At 38.9% G+C, this 26,869-nt stretch overlaps 1 protein-coding gene across 1 annotated transcript; it reads left to right on the forward strand.

Moving 5' to 3' along the window:
* On the forward strand, window positions 1-26,564 carry LOC136427520 (thioredoxin domain-containing protein 16-like). Its single transcript, XM_066416481.1, has 20 exons — window positions 1-237; window positions 1,933-2,018; window positions 3,574-3,647; window positions 4,837-4,911; window positions 5,139-5,260; window positions 5,908-5,998; window positions 6,898-7,051; window positions 7,885-8,042; window positions 9,008-9,101; window positions 9,378-9,501; window positions 10,600-10,752; window positions 11,470-11,529; window positions 15,183-15,357; window positions 15,868-16,004; window positions 17,916-18,003; window positions 19,179-19,323; window positions 20,525-20,673; window positions 21,917-22,001; window positions 22,395-22,482; window positions 24,388-26,564. Exons 1-20 carry the CDS (start codon window positions 30-32, stop codon window positions 24,768-24,770), a joined length of 2,649 nt encoding a protein of 882 aa, XP_066272578.1. The 5' UTR covers window positions 1-29; the 3' UTR covers window positions 24,771-26,564.
* The last annotated feature ends 305 nt before the right edge of the window (window positions 26,565-26,869 follow it).

Genomic DNA, 26,869 nt, shown 5'->3' on the forward strand with positions numbered 1-26,869 from the left:
GAAGTAAGAGAACGGACCTGTTGTGGATCATGGCGGGTTTGGTGGTGTCCTCAGCTCTCGTGGCCTGTCTATGCTTCACGCAGTTCTCTCTGACCCGACCAGAACGTCTGAGTCTGGATGCCTTTGACGCACTGGACTCCGTGGAACTGAGAATGGCCAACTCAATCCCGACCCACGCTTTCGCGTCTTTCGTGGGGTCTTCCAGAAAAATCAGCGTGGTTTACTTTTATAAGAGAGGTATGTGGTTGTGTTATTATGTCGACTCGGATGTTATCATGTTCTGCAAAGGGATCATAGTTGGCTTTTATAAAACTCTTTGATGGGTTCCTACATATTAAATCGTATCTCCAGTTTATAACATTTGAGTACTTAACTACTGATCACGACATTGTTATAATCAATGCAAAGATATTCCGAACGAATGCAGGGGTCGCACTGCTTGAGTCGACTCCAATTCGTTTAGTAAAGAAACACCAGCAGGCCTTTGGATTAAAGCTAGAGGGATATCTTTAACTATCATTAACATTAAACAAGAACACGGCCACGTCAGTATTGTTTATCCCGGATCTTCTCTCTAATGAATAAACATTAGATAAAACAAAGACAAAACTGCAAGGGTTCAGAAACACTATTGCTACTAGGAAGAACGGCACAATCAGACATTTCTAGTTACCTGTTCGCACCTATAATCTACGTTTCATACACCCTTCAATGTACCTGCAGTCACTGTATCGTTTCTATAGTGGCTTCGACAGTTCTATCACTGAATCCTTATCAAAATAGCCGTGTTTGTTATTTTCAGTCGACCAGTTTCATCAACACGGATACGGCGCGTCAAACAATGCACTGATTATTAGAGATCATCTTATGATGTAACAATTATAGTACTTATCAGAGAATCTTATGTATAACTCAGCGATATTGTACAATAGTGGTGTTCTCATAGACATACCTTGGCGGATAAGGCGGATGTCAATCTATTACTTTCTATACTATATTATACTATACTATACTATACTATACTATACTATACTATTCTACGTACACTATACTATACTATATTATACTATACTATATTATACTATACTATGCTCTGCTCTAATCTGCTATGTTATGTTATGTTATGAGATGCTATGCTATACTATACTGTACTATATTATACGAATTACTAGACTAGCCTATACTATAATTTGCTATACTATGATAAATAGTATACTATATGCTTTATATGATTCGTATTCTAAGTATCATTTCTACGTTTTTCTGAATTAGATAGTTTGCTTTGGGAACCTTTCCTGTTGAACGATATATTTCTGTTGAAAGTGCCATAGATTGTAGAAAAGTGAGGAGAAAATGGACATGGAACAGAATACCATGTGTCAAAACTTTTATCCAAAAGTAAGCACATTTACCTTCCAGTGTAAAGAAACGACCACAAATTTCCTTTGCTGCTGAAATATTCTGTCTGTCCTCCCAGTAGCCCCCCTCCACGTTCATGTTAAAGGAACCCAAAACAATATTAGGGCCCAAAATTGGAAAATTGGAAATTTTGAAAGATGACATGATGACTTCAAACAACACTATCACAAATGTATAGAGACATGCATGATGCAAAAATGGAAATCGTCGCGGGGTGTTTTGTAGGCTCGGGAAACTAAGCGGTTTTGAAATGCTCAAAGTATGTTATTACGCAAGTGTTTTAGCAAATATCACTACCATAACGATTTCAGTATTTTTTTTTTCATTTTCATTTTTTTTTGCCCTTATATTGCTTTGGTTAACACAAGTTACAGGAAACTGGCAGTTTTTATTTCACAGGCGCTCGGATCGTGTGAGCGAAACGTTGTATTTCAAACTAACACCAAAAGGAATGAAACTGTGCTTCTGCTAAAGAACAAAGAAGTGTAACCCTTTCAACCGATTTTCCACCAGACTTGAGCCATCTGGGGACCGCCCTCAGACATTTTGACGCAGCGAAAAGGGAACAGAAGTTGAGACAGACCGCTCAGTTTGCAAAGGTAAGCTTCTGTCTGTGACTGTCTAAGGACAACCTTAAGCCAACCGTACACACACTCACGCCACATCTCCAGCTAAGAGGCCACAAGACAGTAATCCAGACCTGCTATCTAATACGTGGTAATCATGTAAGAGAAAGACTGTCAAAAGTCACCTACTTGAATTTTTGTCCATGAAAAACTTACATTGGCAGGGATGTCTGACCTCAAAAGTTTCAATTCAGAGCATAATATCAACTTTTTAATCGGCACAAACCGTACGTATTCAGCCATGTCTCCAAGAATTGACCTCTGGCCCCTCTTCATAACCTGATAATCACACCAAAACACCAAACTTCTACAGCCCACATACACCACAAACATGTATGGAAGTCTGATTTTTCAACACAATAGGAATGTAAAAACCCTAACCTGTAACATCCAGCTCCAAAATACTAACAGATCCAAAAGTAAAGCCCTTTAATACCTACTTTTACCAAGGGTACCAAAATTGAAAGTGGGCCTTCTGCGCCTTTATTCGAGCCCACGCCGACTAGCGTGAGGTCTAGAGTGAGTGGTGTGGGTGTGTACGGTTGGCGTGAGGTTGTCCTTACTATTTGCCTAGTAAACTTCTCTATGACGTCATACAGTTGTACGAATGAATATAACCCCTCTCCACTCGACGACTGACATACGATTTGTATGACCCATTTATAATGATGATGATGATTAAAGACCTTTATTGTATGTTCGTGCCCCGAGGGGCTAGATACAGGTCGTTTAACACAAACCTAACTAACATCTAAGTGACATATACAGTGAAATATGTACAGTACATTGTGTAAACATACATGGTAGAAGAAAAGGATAAGCTAAGCTAATCTAGTAAAGTCAACTTCTTCTCGCTTCTTTGTACATGTGTAGATGTATGAACAGATCATGTTTCTTATACAAGGGTTATCTAGACGCAACAAAAATATGAATTTATAATGAATACAATCTGATATAACAGTACGACTTGAAAGACAACAAAGCACACAAAATTAAAAACATCCCTTTGCTAGTGAAATTAGTTTGAACTAATAAATAGAGCCTGTGTCGATCTATTGTCTGACCGCCTTAATGGAAAGGGTTGACACTTTGGTCGTTTAACCTAACTCCAACCTAGCTAGTACCTAAAAAGACAGACTTTATCTCAGTCTGAATATGTATATTTTAAAAATGTGACCCTTATTTGTTTTACAAGACCGATCGATGTGCATCATTACTGTTGAAATTGGTACTTATCCACAAATGTTATCATTTTTTTATGAATCTTTTACTAAGCAATATGATAATATGTCTACTCAGTTTTCCGGTATACGTTTTTCTTTTACAAATTTTATAATAATCAGTTTTATTATATCACTCTTTGTGTTAATGGCTGATTTTCATTATACTGAATATGGATGATTTCCATTATACTGTAACGAACACATATCATTGAACGTTAAGCAGTTTTTTTATATATGGATATGTCTGTTTATATATGCGCGCGCTTTTTAATTGTAAAATCATTGATTGCATTTTGTGCCCTCAGGTGAATTGTACCAAAGATCCGGCTATACCTCACTGCAGCGCTAAAAAATCACACCATTTTGTTTACATTGTCAGGTAGGGAAAACACGTTACATTGGATTATTGTTCTCCTGGCTGTAAAATAATGCTGCGTACCCAAACGTAACACCAGGTACAGGCACAGGAACCGGTACAGAGGATTAGGTTCAGGTCCGGACCTGTACCTGTACCTAAACAATTTTACAAATTAACTATTCTATCTATCTATTCTTCTGAACTTCTTCAATAATGACAGAAACATTGATAAGCTGTTTACAACTTGTCAGCATCTTTATTCAAAGGATATAGCTAGGTTCCTACCGCCAAACTCTCTTGGCCTTGCTATCAAAACTCCCGGCCCTCCTGAATGATCTGTCGCATATGAATAACGCTAGTCCAATGTGTCACTTTGGTCATGTTTGGTGTTGCATGAGGCTATGAGTTCAGGAGATCAGTCACAAAATAAGGATAGACTTGGTGTAGATTTATATCGGTACAGTACCGGTACTTCATGATCCAGTATTTTGACCTGTACTTAATCGATTTACAGGGTACAGTACCGGTACACGGTACGCAACACAACTGTAGAACGTTGCCTGGGGAAACTTAGGATATTTGGATTGCATGTGGCCAAAGAACCATTGCTGTGTGCAGCGCGTTGGTTATCGTAGCTTGACAGTTGGGAAAAATCGTAGAAATCATTCTCAAGCCAACTTAATGGAGGGATTACAAATTTTCCGTCTTTTGATCCGAATCCGGATCCACTACTGATCTTAAAATAGTTTTTAAGGGTTGCGAACGCAGGAGCCCCGGTAGTAATCTAGGATGGCACACAGACTATATTTCTGTGTGAGTCCGCGAAAATATTGTTCACCCCTAACACATGGCAAACACTATAGTATTTTAGAATTTTCTTCTCATTTAAGCAGAGTTAGTTCTATTTTGGATGATTTTCATGTCAAAATCATGAACATCTTTGTGTAAGCTACCCACATCATGAAAATCATAAAAACCCGTCCCATCTTTCTTCATTCATCCGCTTTGAAAGTTTTTGACAAACATGCCCCTTCAATTCCAGAACAAGCCCCTTAGGGGGAGGTGGGGGTTTGCTATCTTCACTTATTTTGCTCAATTAATGTTAAAACACAAGCACAGGCACTGGCACTAACACTAACACACACATAGACACACAGAAATACACACATACTCACACCACAAGTCATGATCCATCTTGTTTTGTGTACAGTCAAGGTTCAGTGAAAGATGTGGTACCAATCAGCGAGATCACCGAAGCAGACGTTCTGATTGGCAGGATTCTTCAGTACGTTACAATCATTAAACATTTCTACGACTTAACTGTATCACATAATCACGGGGCTTCGTATGTTTATTTTACATTTAAATGTCCTCTTTCGATTTAAAAAAAATGTTCCTTATCATTTATACTAGCCTATGGAATAAATCAGACATTATACGCTGTGACACATGGACGCTCATAGCATATACATATACACATCAAGTGATCTAACGCGACGTCATCATTTTCAGGGTTCTATTAGGCAAATCATTGAAGCGAATTAAAACAGAGAAGAAGCTTATAGAGCTTCAGAGGCGCAGTGCTGGGCACCAGGACATCATCGTCAGTTATCAGTTGGACGACAAGCCATTCGGTATCTAAGATATTTTTTGTATTAAAAAAAAAAACCAAACGTCACATTATAACAAAACCATATCCTGGCGCATGGCGTGGACCTATTGTTATTCTATCTATGATAGAATCCCTGGGTTTCATCCCTGGTTTATTAAATCCGGGTGTAATAAACTGATATTATTATCATGTTGTTAAAGAAAAGATGACTGTCCTATGAATGGTCTTATCACCGTGTCATGTGATCAGGATCCGCATGGTGGCGTTGCCTACCTGTGTAAAACAGCAAGAAAATGTTATAGGGACTCACACTGTAAAATCGTAGAGGACACTGTTATTGAGGGAAGTAAACAAACGTCAATTCAGATTTTACAACTGCAACTGCCATAAAACCGAGTAAAATGTGTCTCCACTTCTGTCTCCCCCTGTCATTCTAAATTATGTATAATGTATTATCTCTTTTATCAGTCTCACAGTGCATATACACAACTTTACTGATTCATTTTTCTCTAATACAAGCTAAAGATATCTACGAATATGAGCTCAAAACGTCTAACATCAAATGTAAAGAATTCAGCATAAGGTAATCGATGGTATTGATCTTAAATGAGTCAAGAAAATCAACATTAGATTTATTGATTGGTCCTCAACAATTTGAATACTTTTCAGAGCACAGAGTCTTCCTGGAATTTGCCATGGATTACCGGAAACAATACTTGTTTGTCGTGACAACGAAAGAAAAACTCTCCCGTGTTCTCGGGTATGGTCTTTGTTCACCAGATGTTCCTTGTCATAGGGTTTTCTGCTTATGGTGGATTGAAGAATTTGAGTCGAGTTTCCCTTTATGCACTTTCTCTTAGACTAGTCTGTGTCCTCACTATTTAGAAAATTATCTTCTTATAAAAGTTGATTCAAATTTCTTGTATTTTACAAAGTAATCAGACACATGTATGACTGGGAGCTCGACCAAAGTAAGAAAGAATATGACTGGTTGCCAAGTTGAACAGCTGTAGATATCTTGAATAGACCTATGCGTATGTCTTTGGATCGAGTAGTGCCTTAAGGCCCTGTCATACTTGTGCGTATATTCAAGTGCGTATGAGTTGCGTATGAACATTTGTTTGGTTTTAATTATGTAAAGTTTGCAGGGGAAAAGTTGTTTTCTACTTGACCCACCAATGTGCAGCCTAGTTATCGAACCTAATAAATGACTTCTTCGGCTGCAAACGTAACCTAAAACAAAAACTTGCTAATAGGCAACTCATGCGGACTTGCATGTACACAAAAGTGTGGCAGGGCCCTTACACCAGTACTGATGTATATTTTCTGTCGCTGCAAGGCGATGTTGAGTCGATTACATGGATGACATCCGCGCGCGCATCAATCTGTGTCCGTGTCCAAAAAAAATTAAAGTTCTCGACCATACCGTAAATCGTACAAAGCAGCTGCAAAATAATTGGGGAAAATATCGGGAAACGGGCACAAATGCAAACCTTCCTGACTGAAGGCAACGCTTTTTTGCCAATTTTTTTTTTTGCACGCTCGCATCAGTTTTGGGTTTCCCAGAGGATGTTATCCACATAATCCAGTCGACTTGGTCTAATTGTGGCCAAGAAATGTTTGTATTTGCCACATGTTTATTTCCCTGTGCCTGTAAAGTGGCGGCAGAACTCCGAGTATGCCGACAGCCTGGTATCTACACTGCGCGGAGGAAAAAGACGGCAGCAAAACGTGTCGAAGAACTGCCTATCGCGGTTTGCTGCGGTCCGACGGTCTCGTAAACTTTCTGAGGGCAATGAAACTCCCAACCGTGGTACGTCTTCTGTATATACTGTATGTATAACGTTAGTAATTAGATTTTCTTCATTGTCACTATTTCTTCGTATTTTGCACGCTTTGTTTTTACTCCATAGGGGCAAAGTATTGTCTTATCTTATCTGTCTCTGTGTGTGTGCGTGTATACATGTATGTGAGTTTTTTGTGCGCGCGCGTGTGTGTGTTCAATGTATGTGTGTATGTGTGCGTGTGTGTGCGTTCGTGCGGGACTGGGAGGTTGGTGTGGGACTGGGAGCAACAACGGTGGTGTTTGTCATCTCTGATTGCTGTGTTGTAGGGATTCTTAGATCTGTTTTTGTACAAAAAAAGCTTATTATAAGTATATTATTTCGTTCACCAAAAGAACCCTTCTGTTGTAGAGAGACGATGAAAAGCATGGTTTTCTCAAAACACGAATTTCCGAATTTAGGCAGAGGAGCTGCTGTTTGACTTCAAGTGCACTCTTTGGAGGACGTAGCTGGAACTTGAGCCAAGCTTGTAGGACTTGTCTAAAGAATTGACTGATTGGAGCCTTCTCTTTCATCAATAGTTCTAAATCACTTTCCGTAAGCTTCGAAAAAGGAAATGCATTAGTTGTAGGACTAGAACAAAGCAATAGTTTGGAACAAAACCGTTTTCATTATGATATGATTTAGGCACCCAAGAATCCTTCATGGTTAGATCGACAGCCCGTAAGTTCCTAAGCTTAAGACCGTTGTATTCGTAAACATTACAATGTGTTTTCTTTTTACCCGTTCTCCGGATAGTAATCTTGATATTTTTTTAGTGTAGGATTGTTTATGATCTAAATAAACTGCTGTTCGTGTCCAGATTACATTTTCGGACCAAGACCTGACAACTTGCAGGACCCTGGGTCTACATGTTATATACGTCTTCACGAACACAGTCAAGAAGTCGGAAGCTACCGAAGTGGCTGCGGCTTTAGGGAAGTCTTTCCGTGGTACTGCCGCCGTGATGCTCACTAACCTGTAGGTATTTCCTTTCAATTCTTTATTTCCTCCAATTTAGGTGAGAGCATACAATGATAAAGATTATACATAATACATAACTTTATTGTACAACAATGTACCAGGTACAAAGTATAGCATTCACTGGTACATAGATAACATTCTATTAGGCTAATAAGTCTATCTTATACAATATGGTGTATTAGTATGGGGTGACAATGGGATTTTACAATCATTGGAGGAGTCTCTAACGTCTAGACATTTTTTTTATATACTTCCAAATGTATACCATGCATGTCATTATGTACTTAAATTTGCTATTCAAGTCCATTGAGATAAATCCTGGTAAATCCGACGATAGCATTGAGTATAGTGAAAAACGTACATCAAAATATTTGGGACATACAATCAAAAAGTGATATATTTTCAACTACCTCTGGACAAAATGGACAAAGCCTCTGGTCGATAGGAAGTTTCTTAAATCTCCCCGTTTCTATACTTGATTTATGACAGCCAATTCTTATTATCAAGAAATACATGTTTGGACATCTACAATACGACAATAATGAGGTACATGTACAATGAAATGTAACACGTATTTAAAGTCGTTTAAAAGTGTTGGGGGACTAGATACCTCTCAGTGTGTGTCTTTGCTTTACCGGTCACTCATAACAGCCACTCCAATTTTACTATTCATTCCTTTTCAGCACTTTGTCATTTTTCTTTTCTTTCTTGAACCCCGTTCTCTCTTTCTTGATTTCTCTCTCCGTTTCTTAATTCTTTATTCATTTAGTTTTTTTCCTCTCTGCCACTCTCTCACTCTCTTATCTCTTTGTCGGATTGAATCATAATTATAACTGATATAAGAAATATGGGGTCTTGTCATATGTGTTACTGTTGCGTTTAATGACAAAACACGCAATTCATTTTATGTAAACCCATTCGTGAGTGTTTTGTAATGTGAGTATCGCCGTTTCATACTACAGTGACAAGATCTCCAAGTCGAGATTACGAGCACTCGATGTGAATATGACGCGGGAAGTTGAGCTGCCTGCGGTTGCCATCCAATCTAATGGACATGTGCGTATATGTAAATCCATTCAAATCACAGCTGCTTTGACGTCATATCTATATGGTCGTCCTTTGGTACATATCATCAAATAAACAAGACGTCTGCTAGCATCAGTGTCAATTTGTCAAAGATTAGTTATCTTTATCCATACGAATTCTCCTTCTATGAGAATAAATTGAAAGAATTAAGACGAATATGTACGACCTTAACCAATGCCGTAAGACCTTAGTATGGTTTAGAATCACTCAGCGAGACTATATTTTTCATTTTTGTTTATATCCTAGGGGGATATTCATTTCATGGGTGGATTTGCCCCTGAGAATCTGCTGTGGTATCTACAAACGTATGTGACGTACTACGAAGACTTACAGGTTCATAAGGAACATCAAAGGAAGAAGCGCAGAACAGGTATCGAAGCTTGTGAATAACGTTGCAAATAAGATAAAATTATTAGAACTACAGAGGTAAAGCGGCGTAAAGTTATTAAAGATTAATAACAAGAAACCAAAATATATCAAATACTTCTTGTGATATCTGGGAACCTCTGATACGGGTATTCGTGTACCTCCGTGGTTGACACGAGAGCCATGGTGGAGTATATTTTCTGATCTGGTCTTTATACATTCGTATACGTTTAATGTCAATTCTTTTTAAATATTCCAAACGTACACATTGATAACTAAAGATATGGTATAACTACCTCTATGATAAAAAGTTATGTAGGTTATATTGTAGGCAGTGTTTGGCTGTGTGTCATTTGGTCAACTTAAGAACGCGTATACGTATTGGTAAATGGCTTAATTTCATCTTTGGTGTATTGGTTGGGTGTGAGGAATACCAAAGATGCAAATAAGGAACTGCTTTACATATTTGATACAAAAATGGCAAAACATCTAAGTGATTTATGATATACTTGTACTCGTACTTGACATGTGCAAGTTAGTTGAAGGTTAACATTACCATCAATAGGTTATGTAAATTTGTAAGTCATTTACATAGTATTTTCGAATTTTTTAAAACATCTCATGGAGGTATAAATTGCCAAACTCTAGCTTATTTTTTTTTATTATTTTTAACTCAGGATTGGCGTTTACATAGATACGACTGAGAATATACAAACTTTGGAAGGATGTTTCTTTTCTTTCATTGTAAAAATATTAAAGAAAGTTCTTCTTATTCATTGTGTAAAAAAAAAGGATATCAGATAATCACGTATCAATGTGTTTTTTTTGTGGGGTCGTGTGGCGTAACGAAAAGGGGCTTTGTCCCAGAACCTAGCGTTCCCGGGTTCGAATCCCCTGACGCCACCGATACGATGTTGTGCCCTTGGGAAAGACACTTTACACGATTTTTCTCACTCCACCTAGGTGTAGAAATTGGTATACTGATATCTGTACATGACACTTTTGAAGTAAGTTATAAAAAATCTTGAGTGCAGTGCCAGGTCGTCCTTGTCTGTCCAAAAACGACGTAAAAACAAATGCTTTTTTTTCTTCTTTAATACAGATAGCGATGGCGAAGGAGACGTTGTAGCCATTGCTGTGAACAAGGATAGGGTGAACACCATTGACACGACACACATCTCTACCCTAACGGACAAAACATTTACAACAGTTGTGGAGGAGGAACACTTTGTGGTTGTCGTATTCCATTTGACATGTACGTTTCACCTGCTTGCTTGTTTTCAACACGAAGGCTGGATTTACGCACGCATGTCCAAGCACACTCGGAGTGCACTCAGCCGAGGTCCCACTAAGCGGACTGTATGAACAGAAATTTAGGATACTCAATTACTCTTTTCCCGGACGAGTAACCGCGGGCAAATTGGTCATTATTCAAAGCGAGCCAATACCACGGTCGTCACTCAGCTGGGCGTTCCAAGTCATTTCGCGACCCTGTGTGTAAACAGACCGCACTTGAGTCGGACTTCGGCTGAGTGTACTCAGAGTGTGATTTAAAACGCATGTGTAAACCCAACCTTAGATTAGAAAACACAAAGATCAATGTCCTCAACGTATTCAGTTACAGGGTGCTTTCAATCACTTTCTATATCAATGAAGCAGGCAGGCGCCATGTTGGTGTCCTTGATTTACATTGCAGTGTACATGTGTACACAGCGTTTTACCGGAAAAAAATTAATGTGGTATTATTTTCAGTAATGTATCCACACGTAACATGTAATGGGTTAGTTTAGGATTATCTGAGAGGGCCAAAAGATATCTAGACATCTAAAAACGTTTGAACTATGATTTACTGAGATTCAAATAGCTTCCATTTGGTGTCCCTATATCTTCACGTGAAATGCGTTCATGTTGGTATCACATTGTTTGCCCTGTTTGCAATTTTGATTGCGACTAACTTTCGTTCTTTTTTCAGGGGATGTAAGATCCAAGGCCTTCATGCACAGTTACTCGGAGGCGTCCAAGATGCTGGCAGGTGTGTTGTGTATAAAACATAGAATAACTTCGTAATTAGTATCATCTGATAGTGCCATCCTCCCAGCAGGCCCGATATATTCGTTACCTCCCATAGCGGCCCTGTCCTTCCGAGACCCTGAACAAGGTTTCGGCGACGTCACCACCAAACAGCTTTCAGCCAATCAGAGGGTTTGCTTGAGCTCATTTTGAGCAAAGCTGCAAAGCACGCTGGTAATCTATCAGCCAATCAGCTTACGTCTAACAACGATACGTAATTATTCATGAGCAACTAACGACTGTTTGTGCCCAATAAGGCTAGCTCATTAATCATTCATGTGGCGATACCATAAAGGAATTACAATCATTGTCATGGAAGTGCCTCATATTCAAGATAAGAGTTGAATATATGTCTCATATTGAGAGTTGCATGTGCTCCATATTACGAGTTGTAATTACAATTGCTTCATATTGAGCGTTGCAATTTCAGGATATTGAGTGTTGCATGTGCCACATATTGCGTGCTTTAAGAGCTAGTCTCAAAATGAGACAAGAGAATCATATTCAGCACTGCAAGTGTCTCATATTGTTAAATAAAAATTATATTGAAAAAATTATATTATATTCAGCGTGCATGTGCATGATATTGAGAGTTGCAAGTGTGCCATACAAAGAATCGCAGGACATTGGGCAGATTACGACCTCATAATGTCCACATAAAAGGTTGTTGTTGAAACAAGAAATGCCCTTTCAGACTCATCTGTAAGCTTGCCTCTCAGCTGTACTAGGGTAATGGTCCTTTGATGTTCCAAAGGTTTGCTGTAGGGGCAACGAACCCATGATAGAATGCTCGGACACCATTTACTGCTGTTTACCGCCGGTGAGGATTTTGTCCTAATGTTTCTGACCGGGTGACGTTTTGTTCACACAATGTGACCTTTGCGATTGGTTTGTTTGCAAGGCGCTTGGGGCATTTTCCAGCTACATTTTCACTTTCCATTATCTCTTTTTTGAACTTTCGAACTTGTCGGTAAAGAAGGCAAGAGATTTCCATCGTCTGACTACCAAACTTCTGTAGAATAGTAGACATCCTTCCATCTTTTCAGATGATGGTAGCACTCTGAATGGTAGCAACTTCTGTACACAAGTGTTAAAGGGTGTTAAAGCCCATTTCTTACATCTACTAGCAGCTGCAGTGGCTTCAGTCCAGAAGGAGTGTTAAAGCAATTTCTTACATTTACTAGCAGCTGCAGATGCTTTAGCCCAGAAGGAGTGTTAAAGCACATTTCTTACATCTACTAGCAGCTGCAGGTGCTTTAGTCCAGAAGGAGTGCTAAAGCACATTTCTTACATCTACTAGCAGCTGCAGGTGCTTCAGTCCAGAAGGAGTGTTAAAGCAAATTTCTTACATCTACTAGCAGCTGCAGGTGCTTTAGCCCAGAAGGAGTGTTAAAGCACATTTCTTACATCTACTAGCAGCTGCAGGTGCTTTAGTCCAGAAGGAGTGTTAAAGCACATTTCTTACATCCACTAGCAGCTGCAGGTGCTTTAGTCCAGAAGAAGTGTAAAAGCACATTTCTTACATCTGCTAGCAGCTGCAGGTGCTTTAGCCCAGAAGGAGTGTTAAAGCACATTTCTTACATCCACCAGCAGCAGCAGGTCCAGAAGAAGTGTAAAAGCACATTTCTTACATCTGCTAGCAGCTGCAGGTGCTTTAGCCCAGAAGGAGTGTTAAAGCACATTTCTTCCAACTATTAGCAGCTGCAGATGCTTTAGCCCAGACGGAGTGTTAAAGCACATTTCTTACATCTACTAGCAGCTGCAGATGCTTCAGTCCAGAAGGAGTGTTAAAGCACATTTCTTACATCCACTAGCAGCTGCAGGTGCTTTAGTCCAGAAGAAGTGTAAAAGCACATTTCTTACATCTGCTAGCAGCTGCAGGTGCTTTAGCCCAGAAGGAGTGTTAAAGCACATTTCTTCCAACTATTAGCAGCTGCAGGTGCTTTAGCCCAGACGGAGTGTTAAAAGCACATTTCTTACATCTACTAGCAGCTGCAGGTGCTTCAGTCCAGAAGGAGTGTTAAAGCACATTTCTTACATCTACTAGCAGCTGCAGATGCTTCAGTCCAGAAGGAGTGTTAAAGCACATTTCTTACATCCACTAGCAGCTGCAGGTGCTTTAGTCCAGAAGGAGTGTTAAAGCATATTTCTTACATCTACTAGCAGCTGCAGATGCTTCAGTCCAGAAGGAGTGTTAAAGCACATTTCTTACATCCACTAGCAGCTGTAGGTGCTTTAGTCCAGAAGAAGTGTAAAAGCACATTTCTTACATCTGCTAGCAGCTGCAGGTGCTTTAGCCCAGAAGGAGTGTTAAAGCACATTTCTTCCAACTATTAGCAGCTGCAGGTGCTTTAGCCCAGAAGGAGTGTTAAAGCCCATTTCTTCCAACTATTAGCAGCTGCAGATGCTTTAGCCCAGACGGAGTGTTAAAAGCACATTTCTTACATCTACTAGCAGCTGCAGGTGCTTCAGTCCAGAAGGAGTGTTAAAGCACATTTCTTACATCCACTAGCAGCTGCAGGTGCTTTAGTCCAGAAGAAGTGTAAAAGCACATTTCTTACATCTGCTAGCAGCTGCAGGTGCTTTAGCCCAGAAGGAGTGTTAAAGCACATTTCTTCCAACTATTAGCAGCTGCAGATGCTTTAGCCCAGACGGAGTGTTAAAAGCACATTTCTTCCAACTATTAGCAGCTGCAGGTGCTTTAGCCCAGAAGGAGTGTTAAAGCCCATTTCTTACATCTACTAGCAGCTGCAGATGCTTCAGTCCAGAAGGAGTGTTAAAGCACATTTTTTACATCCACTAGCAGCTGCAGGTGCTTTAGTCCAGAAGAAGTGTAAAAGCACATTTCTTACATCTGCTAGCAGCTGCAGGTGCTTTAGCCCAGAAGGAGTGTTAAAGCACATTTCTTCCAACTATTAGCAGCTGCAGGTGCTTTAGCCCAGACGGAGTGTTAAAAGCACATTTCTTACATCTACTAGCAGCTGCAGGTGCTTTAGTCCAGAAGGAAATTGCAAACGCCCTCAGAGTGTCTAGCTCTTCATACACCGGATGCAAATAGCGACAAACACCGATAGCCATATCTCACTGGACCCGCGACACGTTGGCGACCTCGCTGCGTCCTAGATTGTATTTGAGTTAGCCTTGACTTACAATGGGAATACCATGCAAAACGTAAAAGTATGACTAAAAAGACAACAAATCACACAGAGCTTAACAAGATTTTTTAAAATGATATTCGTTTGGCGCGGTGTCAAATCGCTCGGTCGCCAACGTGTCGCGGGTCCAATGAGAGGGGCCACTCATTAAAAACTCAGTGTTTTCAAAGATCTAATAATTTAGACGTATCGTATTTTTCGGGTTCGTTGGGTTTTTTGTTTGTTTCTGTTAATGGTTTGACACTGCGTGAATGATTATTACAGACAAATGTTACTACGGAATCTGGCTTGTTATGCCATTAACATCAACGAATTGATGTATAATCCAAAAGAACCAATGAATTTTTGATAACGTCAGGACTACCATATGGTACGTGGCAAAAACAGAGCTTGGCCGAAGAGTGAAATATTTTTTTGAGACTAATCTATACATTATATTCTATTCTTTATTGTATGCTAGACGATGCCGAGTGCAATGTAACCTTAGCACAAGTTCTTTGTGACGACTGGACGGACGTCTGCAAACTGAACAACATCACGTCGTACCCTACAGTCAGAGTCTTCGTAGGAGGGACATTTCTGAAAGATTACAAAGGGATGCTAGACACTGTTGAGTTCGTCCACTTTGTTAAGTTGTGAGTATAACTATCGATTTGAAAAGACACTAACTAACACCGAAATGTTGATATATGATATGAATGAAATCAACAAAATGTGTGACCTACTACTAGAAAAACGTGCCCCCCTCCCCACAAGTACCCCAACTCCATTATCATAGGATGCCTTACCATGTCGCTAAATTGCCTGTACAGTTGTTGGGCCAAAGTGCTATAATTATAGCGGAGATGGGGGTGTGGGAAAGATATTGAATTCCTAAGCAGTTCCAGTCCTGAGTGGTAAAGCAACAGATCTTCTGTATCAATGTATAGATTTATTATGTCAGATACCTTGAGATACCTTGAGTTTAGGTATCTCATCAAGGTATCTGGTTTTGATACCTTGAGATACCTAAGGTATCAAAACCTTAAAATCTGATTTTCAAATTTTACAGGAATAACCGCATATTGTAGTCTCTTTTAAACATAGACGTATCACTATTTCTTACATGTTTTGATATAATAATTTTGTACTTGTTCTGTTTGCAGACTCCAAATAGAAGCACCAATAAAGATCAAGTCTCTAGATGATGTCGCAGCTTTCAATACAGGGACGCTATCCGAACTGCTCAAGGATTCCTCCCATACGTCTGTAGTGGGAGCATTCAAATCACAGGATCAGGAAGGTATAAAACAAACCTGTTTTCCAATATCCTCATCATCGTAAGGTAACGTATCTAGTTAGTAGAGTGTTCGCCTTAAGCTTGTACGCGGCAGGTCGTGAGTTCGAACCCCGGCCGGGTCATACCAAAGACTCTAAAAATGGTACATACTGCTTTCTCTGCTTAACACGCAGCATTTGGGAAAGAGCATGGTAGTTAAACACACACATTATTACCAGCGGACCAGCCCCCTGCTGTGGTGACTTTCCAAAACGTGTGTGGCCCAAGGGCTATAGAAATAGAGATGGGCGCCACCCCTATGCGTCTTTTCAAGACGCCCGGGTCTTTGATAAGATTACCAAATGATTCTTTCAATTAGAGCTACCATCCTGTTCCCTGATACGTTATAATTGACTGCTCATGCCAACTCTTATTATAAGTCTTTAGAATTGCACAAACGTGAGAGAGATGGACACAAAATTCGCGAGCAAATGCAACCCTTTTAAACGTGGAAAATTCATGGCTATTGAAGTCATTTTAAAAACACTTTCTTAAATGCACTAGACCTGAAGATGATTAAGGTTACATACAGTTTGTAAAACGTGTTTTAAAAATTTGTTTCGCATCTGACTTGGTTTAGTGATGATAACCTTCTCCAAAAGGTTATGTTTTCGGTAACGCGTGTATGTATGTATGTATGTATGTATGTATGTGTGTGTGTGTATTAGCAGCATACCAGAAGACCTGGATGGATTGTATTATTGTATTGTTACTAATGGTATAGTGAGAATGACTGTATGAGTATAGTGAGAAATACATTACGAGTTACTTGTCACTGGCGAAGAGAAGGCTAACCTTGAGGCTAGTCGATGACCTTGGTTGAACGGAAGCTTCATCATAGACAGCGCGAAATTCATGACCGTACACGAACACTTCTTTAAGAACATCGATTCAACCCGTCAAAGAAACCCAGCAAATCGAAATTACATCTGCATGTACAAAACCCTTTCCCTGCTGTGCATAATTATATATAATTGGTCCTTATTGATCTATCGTAGACCTTTACTCCCCTGTGCTATAGATTATTACTCGCTTACTTATTTCTTCCCATGCTTTTTATCAACGCGAGAAAATTGGTTTGACGGGTCTTTCGCTACGGTCGTGTCATCAAGGACAAGCTGGCAAGATGTGTGCAATGCTTGGTAGACGTCCCTCAAACTGTGATTTCGTTTCTTTTGTTTCAATTTTATTTCAACTTTTATTAATAACAAAGTATGTACAACATGTGAACAATCATAAACACAATATAAAATGTAGATAAATAACAATGTACAAAGCTAAGGGTGTTGACTAATAAAAATTACAGAATCGAACAGGAAAGTATTCCATAAATTGTCTTACATCAGGTCTCTGTCACTGCCCTTATGTTTTATCCATGATTTGTAAACGACAAACTTTGCCCAAGTGATTACTTTGCCAAAGTGATTACTTTATTCGCAGTAACAGTGACTTCCAGACTATGATTTAGTCCAAGCAATATCAACAATCTGGTTATCTTTATACTAATTCCATTATGATTCAACATGTTTTCCACTTTTTTCAGAAGTTTCCAAGTCTTTTACAATTGACAAACATGTTTATATAGGTTCCATTTTCATTACACAATGCACAAATTGGGCTATATATTTCGCCCACCTGGTTTCTTATAAATTGCGATATTGTTGTATATTGTCTTCAAATAATTGGATTGACATAATATACAAATTGGAAGGAAATCCAGTATAACAAAAAGGTAAAGGAAAACTGTTCGTCCTCAGAATTTAAAAAAAGATAGTACTAAGGCAAGTACAAGTAGCATTTTTTGGTCATGAAGCTATATATACCAGTATGGTCCAGTTCACCAGACATGCATACTAATTACATTAAACATTGCAGATTTTCAGGTATTCCAGCAGGCTGCGCGTGACCTTCATGGATACTTTGTCCTTGGTGCTGTGACAGATGAAAAATTGGCTGCTGAATTGTAAGCAATGAATGACGTCATTAACACAAACAAATTTGAAGTACAGGGAGTTTCGCAACATGTTGTAATTTGTACAACAATAGACACGCAATATTGAATGCAGTTTTAATATACAATACATGGACTCATAGTAATAACATTAGTAGTAATGCCAAGGTATATAGGTCTATGAGTAAATGTGTTCAACTGCAGTTTACAGTATAGTTTCTAAAACATTACTACATTACTTATTGCTTATTCTTTATTCGCTCATAAAATGAGAAAATCATTTGAGAACAATAGCGATAAAACAAATCAAACAAGAAACATTCAGAAACCTTTAGGTTTTCGAGGGCATCCCTCAACTAATAACCATATAAAAAGAGAAAGCAACTACGTACAAAATAGAAATCATTTCTTTATTAGATCTATAGACTCAATTCCATGTCACCGAGAGTGTTTTCAAATGATATTGCTAATAAGTTTGAACAATTTTAGAGAAAAGACTATTTCAGTCAAAATAATTCCAGACTGTTCAAACAATTAGAAATGAAAGTTTGAACATGTTCCAACATTTGCATCGTTCTCAAAATGGTAGATTTGGGTTATTGCCCCCATAAAAGTAGGTGCTAATCACGCTCTATTGTCTGCCTCTGTATATTTTTAGATTTCACGTCTGGACACTGGCAACTCTTTTGTCTTGAGGTGTCTATGCATGGCACCTAGGCCTAACCCCTATACTTTGAAGGGATGTGTGAATTGCCCTGTTCCCAGCCCACTGACCCAGTTATACTATGTTTGTAGAATGTTGGAACATGTTTAAACAAATGATCAATCTATGTTGCAACAGTTTAGAAACAAATACAAATAATGTGTTCAATGTCGGAATTTTTTTTAACCTGTTGGAACACAGAAGGAAATATTAAGAACATCAAATAAACGTTGGAAATTGTTCTTAACAGTTACTTATCTCACATAGATTGTTACAAAGGTTTTGTAAATGTTAGAACAAAAGGCAACAAACACCCTCTCGGTAATGTGGAATTGACTCTAATGCTGTCTTTTCTGAATGAGTAACTGTTGAACATGACAATTTTTACCTCTTTTAAATGAACTGAAATATTTATTTTGTATACTGGGGTTTATTTTGCTGAATGATTCTTATCAAGAGTTATGATATCATGTCATTCATCTAGCTGTGCCCAGTTTGAAGCGGAGGTGCCTTGTGTTGTGGTTGTCAAAAGAAATGATGAATATCAACAACAAAAGGTTTTGCGGGAAGACACCATGGACACTGAAGCTCTTATCAACTTTGTTCGAGTCGCAAGTCTTCCAGTTTTTGTAAGTTATTTTGCATATTTCGACACAAAACCCAGACGTTGTCATTGCATGCCCAGAAATATACCGGATGTTCCTCCTGAATTGTTGAATCGTTTTTTTATATTCTATAGTGTCCCAGTAATGTAATATACTTCTAGTATTTTGTGTAAATTATGAGTGTCAGAGCAATTCAGGGCCAATCCCAATGGCCTTGCGAATATGTGCAACTACACGAAATGAATAAAAAAAACATTATTAATATATCATATTTGCCACAGAATTTTCAAAACGCACGTTTTTTATGTCAATTGATATTCCACAGTATAAAGCAAAAGTTATAGCTAAAACAACAATGATATTTATCATACTGTTACAATTGCGTGATACTGCCATAAACGCAAATACACAAACATAACGGTAACCCTATCTCCCGTCTGAATTTTGTATTACAACACGAATCTGCAAGGTACACGTATGTTTTAGCCTGCAGTGTAGTAGCCTCCTTCGCAGACTTCTAAGAGCGCCTAGAGGTCTCAGAGGCGATCCTCCCTCCGCGGTATAATTCATCGGCTGCAAAACTACCTAAACCTGCATTAGACCACATTGGCCCGTGTTTAAAACTCGCGTATCAGTGCACCCCCCCTCCCCCCAAAAAAAAATTCCAACGCTTCCAATTCAAAGAAGTCTGCAATGTAGCGTGAACTCTCATGATTCCTCCAGGTACCCTTACACCACCCCATTTAAACACACGCACAGCCGTGAATTTAAAAAGATCTACTAATGGCGTATCAGTAGTCCCCGTGACATGCAGGCATTCAAGGCATTTTCATGAGAAAGTCGATAACATTTCTTTAAGTGTTCTTTATTGGGAAACCTGGGCGGAATTCTCGAGTTGACGCTACACACATATTCAGTTTTGTTCACTTGAAAGTAAAGTTCATCTGTGTTGGTAGAAGTCATTCTAAATGGAGTTTAAACTGTAAACACCAACACAATAAATTGGACTTACCCAAATTTTCGACTGATCAGCTACAGTCTTTGTCAAGGAGTGAACAATCCACTTCTGTGACGTCACGTTATGCAGATGAGACAGGTGACTCGATGAGCAGTGGATCATATGTTGAGAAAGTGTATTGTGTTTAAGAATTGCTGCCATACTTTGTACCGTGTACAATTGTCGTGCAATAGAGTTCTTCTTCATATTGTCTATTTGTTCCTCCAGCCAAAGCTGACGGTTCGGAACTTCCCTGCCCTGTACCGGAGGAGTAAACCGTTCGTGATCTTATTCGGCGGATCTTCCAGTGATTTGGGGGCGGTGGGGGAAATTGCCGCTTCCGAGCAAATCAACGCAGTTTTCTCGTGGATGGACTTGTAAGTAGTGCAAATTCGAGGGATGATCAATAAGTCCTCGACCTCACCCAGAAATAAGGTGCACAACTCAAATTTCAGGGCATAAGTATGTGGTATGAGGTCTTCTTGCAATATCCACCAAATTTCAAATCATTGTGGTCATTACTTTCCAGTCGACGTCCATTTAAGAATTAGTAGGTAAGTGACGAGAAAAACAAGGTTGAACTGTGATCAGATCTGTATGAGTAGAGTTTCCCATGCCATGAATCGACAAAAAATCTTCGAAGACATTTATTTTTGTCAAAATGTTTCAACTAAAAATAAGTGGGTATCTGACTTTTAGCAGAGCAAGTCGGCCCGCGCACCTCAGGTTGCAGCTCAATTGTCCAGGTCTTTATCCTTCTATCTCACTTAACGTTACTGGGTGTCACCTGCAAATTAACGATCACAATGATTTGAATTTTTGGTAAAAGTACCCCCCGATATTTGAGTTGCGTACCTTATTTCTGGGTGAAGCGTAATATAGAGTTAATGACCCTGAGTTGTGATAAGGCATTGTCAGTTCCTATAACCACTGAATAAATGTTTATGAGGTGGTTATAGGAACGACCATGCCTTATCACACCGTATACACCAAAGGAAAGCGGGTCATTAACGTTAACTTCGTTATCAAATAGCCATTATCATACATCAAATCGAAATAGATAAATAAAACAAATAAATCAAACACGCAACACCATCGAAGAAAAACAAGATGGCTGCTTTGTTTTTCTTTGAGGGCTGTACCTTGAATGAAAAAGGAGTCAAGGTTAGCAATAACATTAATGTTGTTATTTACAGGATTTACCGTTGATTTTGATTGTACTGACTATTTATCATTACTAAATTCAAATAGCACAGTGCTTTTATTAGTCTGTCTATATCAGAAAGTTCCATAGAATCAAGTAAAAGAACAAAACCCTCCTTTGCAATGGCGATGTTAAAAATTGAACCAATGGGAACCTTTAGGTTTTATATGGAGATTAAAGACCCGCAAAATGGGGTCAATATGGGAAAATAACGACCCGTAAATGGAGCCTTCTGATTCGTCAACGACATCTGGCTATATGATAATATCAATCCGAAATCCGACTTTGCAATTTGCAGTAATGGTGGTTTGGGCCCACCTGCAACTTTCCAAAGAACTGTAGGCGTGTTCCGTTCGAAAATTTGAAGACATAAAACAATCTCAAGTTTGTCCCTCAACATACTGATTTTTTCACAGAAATGAGACGTTTGCAGTGGAACTTCTTGATTTTTACGCAACAAGTACGGATATCCCTGCGCTAGTATTGCTGGACCATTCAACGGTAAGAGTTGATATTCGAGTCTAATATTTTCATTGTTCAAAACAGATCAAACAGGCAACATATGTAACTGACATAAAGGGACATTGATGATAAAGGTTATGCAAATGAAAACCTAATCTGCATAATAAATGAGAAAATACTGTTATTACATATTGGTAGATAACTGGAATTTCATACTTGTGGCATTTGGAAGTTATGTGACAGTGAACGTTGTTGAATATAAATTATGCAAATGTTGGTCTTATTTGCATAATATATATTTCATGGTGATTTGAGGTCTCCAAACTCTTGTTTTGTCTTTAATACTTTTGTGGAGATAGACGTTTTGTTTCTTCGTTGGGCAAGAATTTCAATGACGTGTTATATTTACACGTATGTTTTTATTTCTCGCAGGGAAACATCTGTCACTACCCACATAGTGGTAACTTTGGTATGAAAGAAATACAGGCATGGGTTCAAGAATGTAACGAGGTAAAGACTGGTGAGTATTGCTAGGATTTTCCCTCTATTTCTAAACTAAACTTGACCATCTCCTACTCGAGTCATTCCACTTCCATTTCTAGATCTGGCATGTAAATGCTAACTTCGGCACATTTGTTATAGGTACATGACTATATACATAGGGCATGGCTATCGACATGACATTTATGTCAATAGTGCCAAGAAACTTTTATTGAAACTCTCGCGAGTTTACGTTCGGCAGTGATTGGTCATTATTGATCCTGAAGAAGGCGACAGTGATCGTCGAAAATTCGATCCGTGAATAACTTAGTGTTGGAAGAAAGTTTAGCATTGTATCATGATTACTACCAACACAGATGAGCTTTCATTATAAACTTTTATTGAATTATAGAATTTCCTACCTGATGATGCAAATTAACTCCTCATTTGAATAATATGTAATATTATCTAATTACGATTATCTCTACTAGTATCTAAGCTACCAGCATGCCTAAGATCATTGACATCCTTAGTTTCTTTCTTCAGTTATCCTCTTTGTAATATTTGTGACAAAAACGCCATTGCAGTTCAAAAAAAAATGGTCAGGGGGCGCTAACCTGCCTCACTTTGTCCCGAAGTCAAAAGATTTCTACCACCCAAATGTACAGACCATAGCATGCCTGGGACAAGAGATACGTTGAAAAAAAATGCTCTGAATTTTCTAATTTATTATGCAAATGTCCTCCCTATTTTGCATAATTTGAATTTCACGTTGCACATCTCTGTCTGCATGGAAAAAAAAATACATGAAAATCCGTCATTCCCTTTCTGAGTAATCCTCTTCAAAAAAATGTTGACAAAACGCCCCAGCAATTTCTGAACTCGTCAATAGGTGGCCCAAACTTATGGGACTTTTTTTAGAACACAAGAGCTATCTACCGGCCAAAAATCGTGACCATAGCATTTCCAGAACACAAGATATCAAACACGGAAGTTCAGCTGCAGTACTTACAAAAGTTGACAGAAGGCCCAAAATCTAATCATTTCTAGTTGTTGTCACAACCTACCAACACGCCAAATATGAAACCTATCCATTTAGCCGTTCTTGAGTTATCTTGTTCACCAACAGATAGACAGCCACACACACACACACACGCTGCTGAAAATATAAACTTTTCATGGATCATGGAGGTGATTAGGGTAGGGTTGAGGTGACGATTAGAGTTAGGCGTCCTTCTGAAACCGAAATGTTTAGAAACCGTCCTGGGCATGCTGTCGAGTTGTTCTGGTTTTCTAGGTCTCTAGTGTCTCTGTAGATCAGTATATATACAATACACCAGAAAAGCAAGACCAAGCTTTATATCTACTTCTACATTGCATTTGCTAAAAGTTACGAGATTTGCTAGTGTTTTCTTCTTAAACTGTGGAATACACTAGAATAGTGTTTTCTTCTTAAACTGTGGAATACACTAGAATTGTTGCGAAACATTTTTGCCATGTTCAAAATAGAAAAGTTTCTTCCAACTTGGTCTGACATAATTTGTACTTTGTTCAACCTCTGCGCAATGACGTTCACACATTCCTATGTAGCGTACTTAGTCCAGTGGTAAGCGGCCCTACCTCTGGAACTAGAAGCCCCGGGTTCGATCCTAGCTGTGTCGCTCACCTGACATGCGCGCTACCGGAAAGGGTCGCAGTCCTTAGGACGGGATGTTAAGCCGTTGTCCACTGTTCTTTGTGCTTGCCGAAAAGAGCTAGGGGAACTTCCACGTACAATGAACCTGTAAATACTATATACATAGCGTCTGTCTTCTCTGTCACGACCAGTGGAAGATTAGCTCATCTGTTCATTGAGTTCATTTTAGCTAAACTTGTCCGAGATCACTTTTCTTTCCTTTTTCCCTTTGTCGACTTACTTCCTTTTATGACATGTAAATTTACGTAGGTAAATTGCTGGAGGACAAGTGGAGACCGGTGTTCCCTGCGCAAGGCTTCCTCCGCCGTCTTGATGCCGTAGGAAACAGCGCTAAACAACTTGAGCATCCACGTCTTCCCTCAGATGAATATGAAGAGGACGAACGAATGATCCTTGCGTATCGTGCACGTAATGTTGAACAGAAAAGGAATGAGGTAAAACAGAAAAAGAAAGAACTGGAGCAAAAAGATCAAAAATACCATAGCGAGAAACAGGAAAAGGTTGGGGAAGAACAGAAAATTGTTAGGGAGGAACAGATAAAGAATGAAGAGAACGAGAAAAAGAAAAAGAACAACGAGAAAAAGACTAAACCAAATGAAAAGGCTGAGGATATGCCACGGGACGAACTGTGACATATCGTCTTAATTCTCGCAAATTATACAGTGATGATACAAGGAAGAAACTTAGAAAATAATTATCCAATACTTTATGTAATCATGCAAAGCAAGGCAAAGCAGATGCTTCGATGGCAGATTTATTTAGTAATAGCTATTCAAACTGTTTACAATAATTAAGTTAATCATGCGTAGGTAGACGCCATAGCTGCCCTTACTTGACTTTGTGAGTGTTCTCATGCATTTTCAGACTGTTTTTGCAGCACATCTACTGTTTGTTACTCAACGCTGCCATAGACTTTACATTCTGTGTTTGTAAGGTGTTATCGGTACAAAGCTTACTGCTTCTGCTGTGCCTACCAAATAAGTAAAATGAGGCAGCAGATTTTATAGAAAACGACAAAAATAAGAGACAAAACCCAAAGTCTAGCCACAATAGAACGATATGTCTCCACAGTGCCTTCATTTTCACTTATAACAGCATATCTGAATACACATTTAAAGATACTGTTGACCATTTGGACATAGTTTAGAATTTGGGTGAATTGGATTTAACCTTTACTCTTTATTTTTAAAAGCAGTGATATGATGTGCAAAAATAGTCCGGCGACCTCATACCCCCATGAACTTAGAGCTTTTGTAAATTTTATTGCAAATGACGTAGACATTAACATAATTGATGCATTGTGATGTTCACCTTCAACTAACTTACACATATCACGAGTATGAACTTCCCATCATTTATCACTTGGTGGTTTTCATTGCAAGTAAAGAAAATTTCACTTGTTTATCTGTCTATGATGATGAATATAGAAAGGGACGGTAGCCTATTCCTATCAGATGTATATGACGTCAATTGCATTGAGACTGTTTGTCGAAAATTAGTTCAATCTGTAGGATCCCATTCCAATAGGTCTTTATGAGCGAGCGATGGCTTTGCAGAAGTGTTGTAATTTCGTTTTTAGCAACTCAAATCTGTGTTCAAAAAAAGAGGCACGATACACAAAGGCATTGTCATAGTGGCGCTACACTCAAGTACAACAGCTAAGATCACAACGCCACAGATTGTCCCGTTGATGCTTGTTCAGACTGACCATTAATATTGCCATTACTTTCAGAAGACAGATAAATATGTGAAATTTTATTTACTTTTAGACAACTTTGATTGAAATGTATGCTGTCCCCCGGCTCGATACGTGTTCTTCAATAATTCAACGAACGTTTTGTCAAGGACAGGGTGGACTGAAAAGTCTTAGGACCCAACAGTTATGTTATTAGTTATGTTGATAGTCATGCTTATCATACAGATCTCTAAACAGACACGGAATGAGGTCAGGTTGCCATTGGTGACCAAGGTCAGAGAAAACGATGGAGGGTAGACATGGCTGATGGCCATGTAGATTATCATCAGAGCCATCTAGTGTCATATATCATTGATAACATTCCAGCAGGCAAAAAGCTGTAAGCATACATCAACAGAAAAGAGAACGATGGGAAAAACATGAGAATTAAGATGATCTTTTAACCAGACTGCCATTGAAAACATCTCTCTCATAAAACATAGAAAACAACCTCTAAATATATTAAACAAACACTAGATTTATTAAACCATACGTGGTCACAAGAGCCTTGTCTCTAAAGGTTGAGTTAGAAATGAAGTATTTCAAGGCTAGGTCTGTGGTCGTGACGTCGGTCCAGGTCGTTGCCCCCGGCCCAAACTACGCCATTTATGTATACAGTTTTATGGAATACCGTGTGGGAGCTAAAGTGCACTTAAGTTTTGTAGCTGTGGATAAACGGTACTTAAAAGAAGTTTTGGATCGTGCAGAGTTCACTAAATAGTCGGTATATATGTGTGTATGTGTAGGTGTGTGTGTGTGTAGCTGTGTGTGTTTGTTTGTGTGTGTGTGTGTGTATGTGTGTGTGTGTGTGTGTGTGTGTGTGTGTGTGTATGTATCTCTTTGTGGATGTGTTTGTGTGTAGGTGTGAGTGTGTGTGTATCTCTATGTGCATGTGTTTGTGTGTGTGTGTGTGTGTATCTGTGTGCATGTGTGTATGCATGTGTGTGTGTGTGTGTGAGAGAGAGAGCAAGTGTGTGTGTGTGTTCCTTTACACGA

This window comes from Branchiostoma lanceolatum, chromosome 2 (genome assembly GCF_035083965.1).
Source record: "Branchiostoma lanceolatum isolate klBraLanc5 chromosome 2, klBraLanc5.hap2, whole genome shotgun sequence".
In the NCBI taxonomy this organism is placed as follows: Eukaryota; Metazoa; Chordata; class Leptocardii; order Amphioxiformes; family Branchiostomatidae; genus Branchiostoma; species Branchiostoma lanceolatum.

Coding starts and splice junctions, on each gene's coding strand:
- LOC136427520 (XM_066416481.1), top strand. CDS start 30: ATGGCGGGTTTGGTGGTGTCCTCAGCTCTCGTGGCCTGTCTATGCTTC. Junction 7,052..7,884: donor CAATGAAACTCCCAACCGTG/GTACGTCTTCTG, acceptor GTTCGTGTCCAG/ATTACATTTTCGGACCAAGA. Junction 9,502..10,599: donor AAGGAAGAAGCGCAGAACAG/GTATCGAAGCTT, acceptor TCTTTAATACAG/ATAGCGATGGCGAAGGAGAC.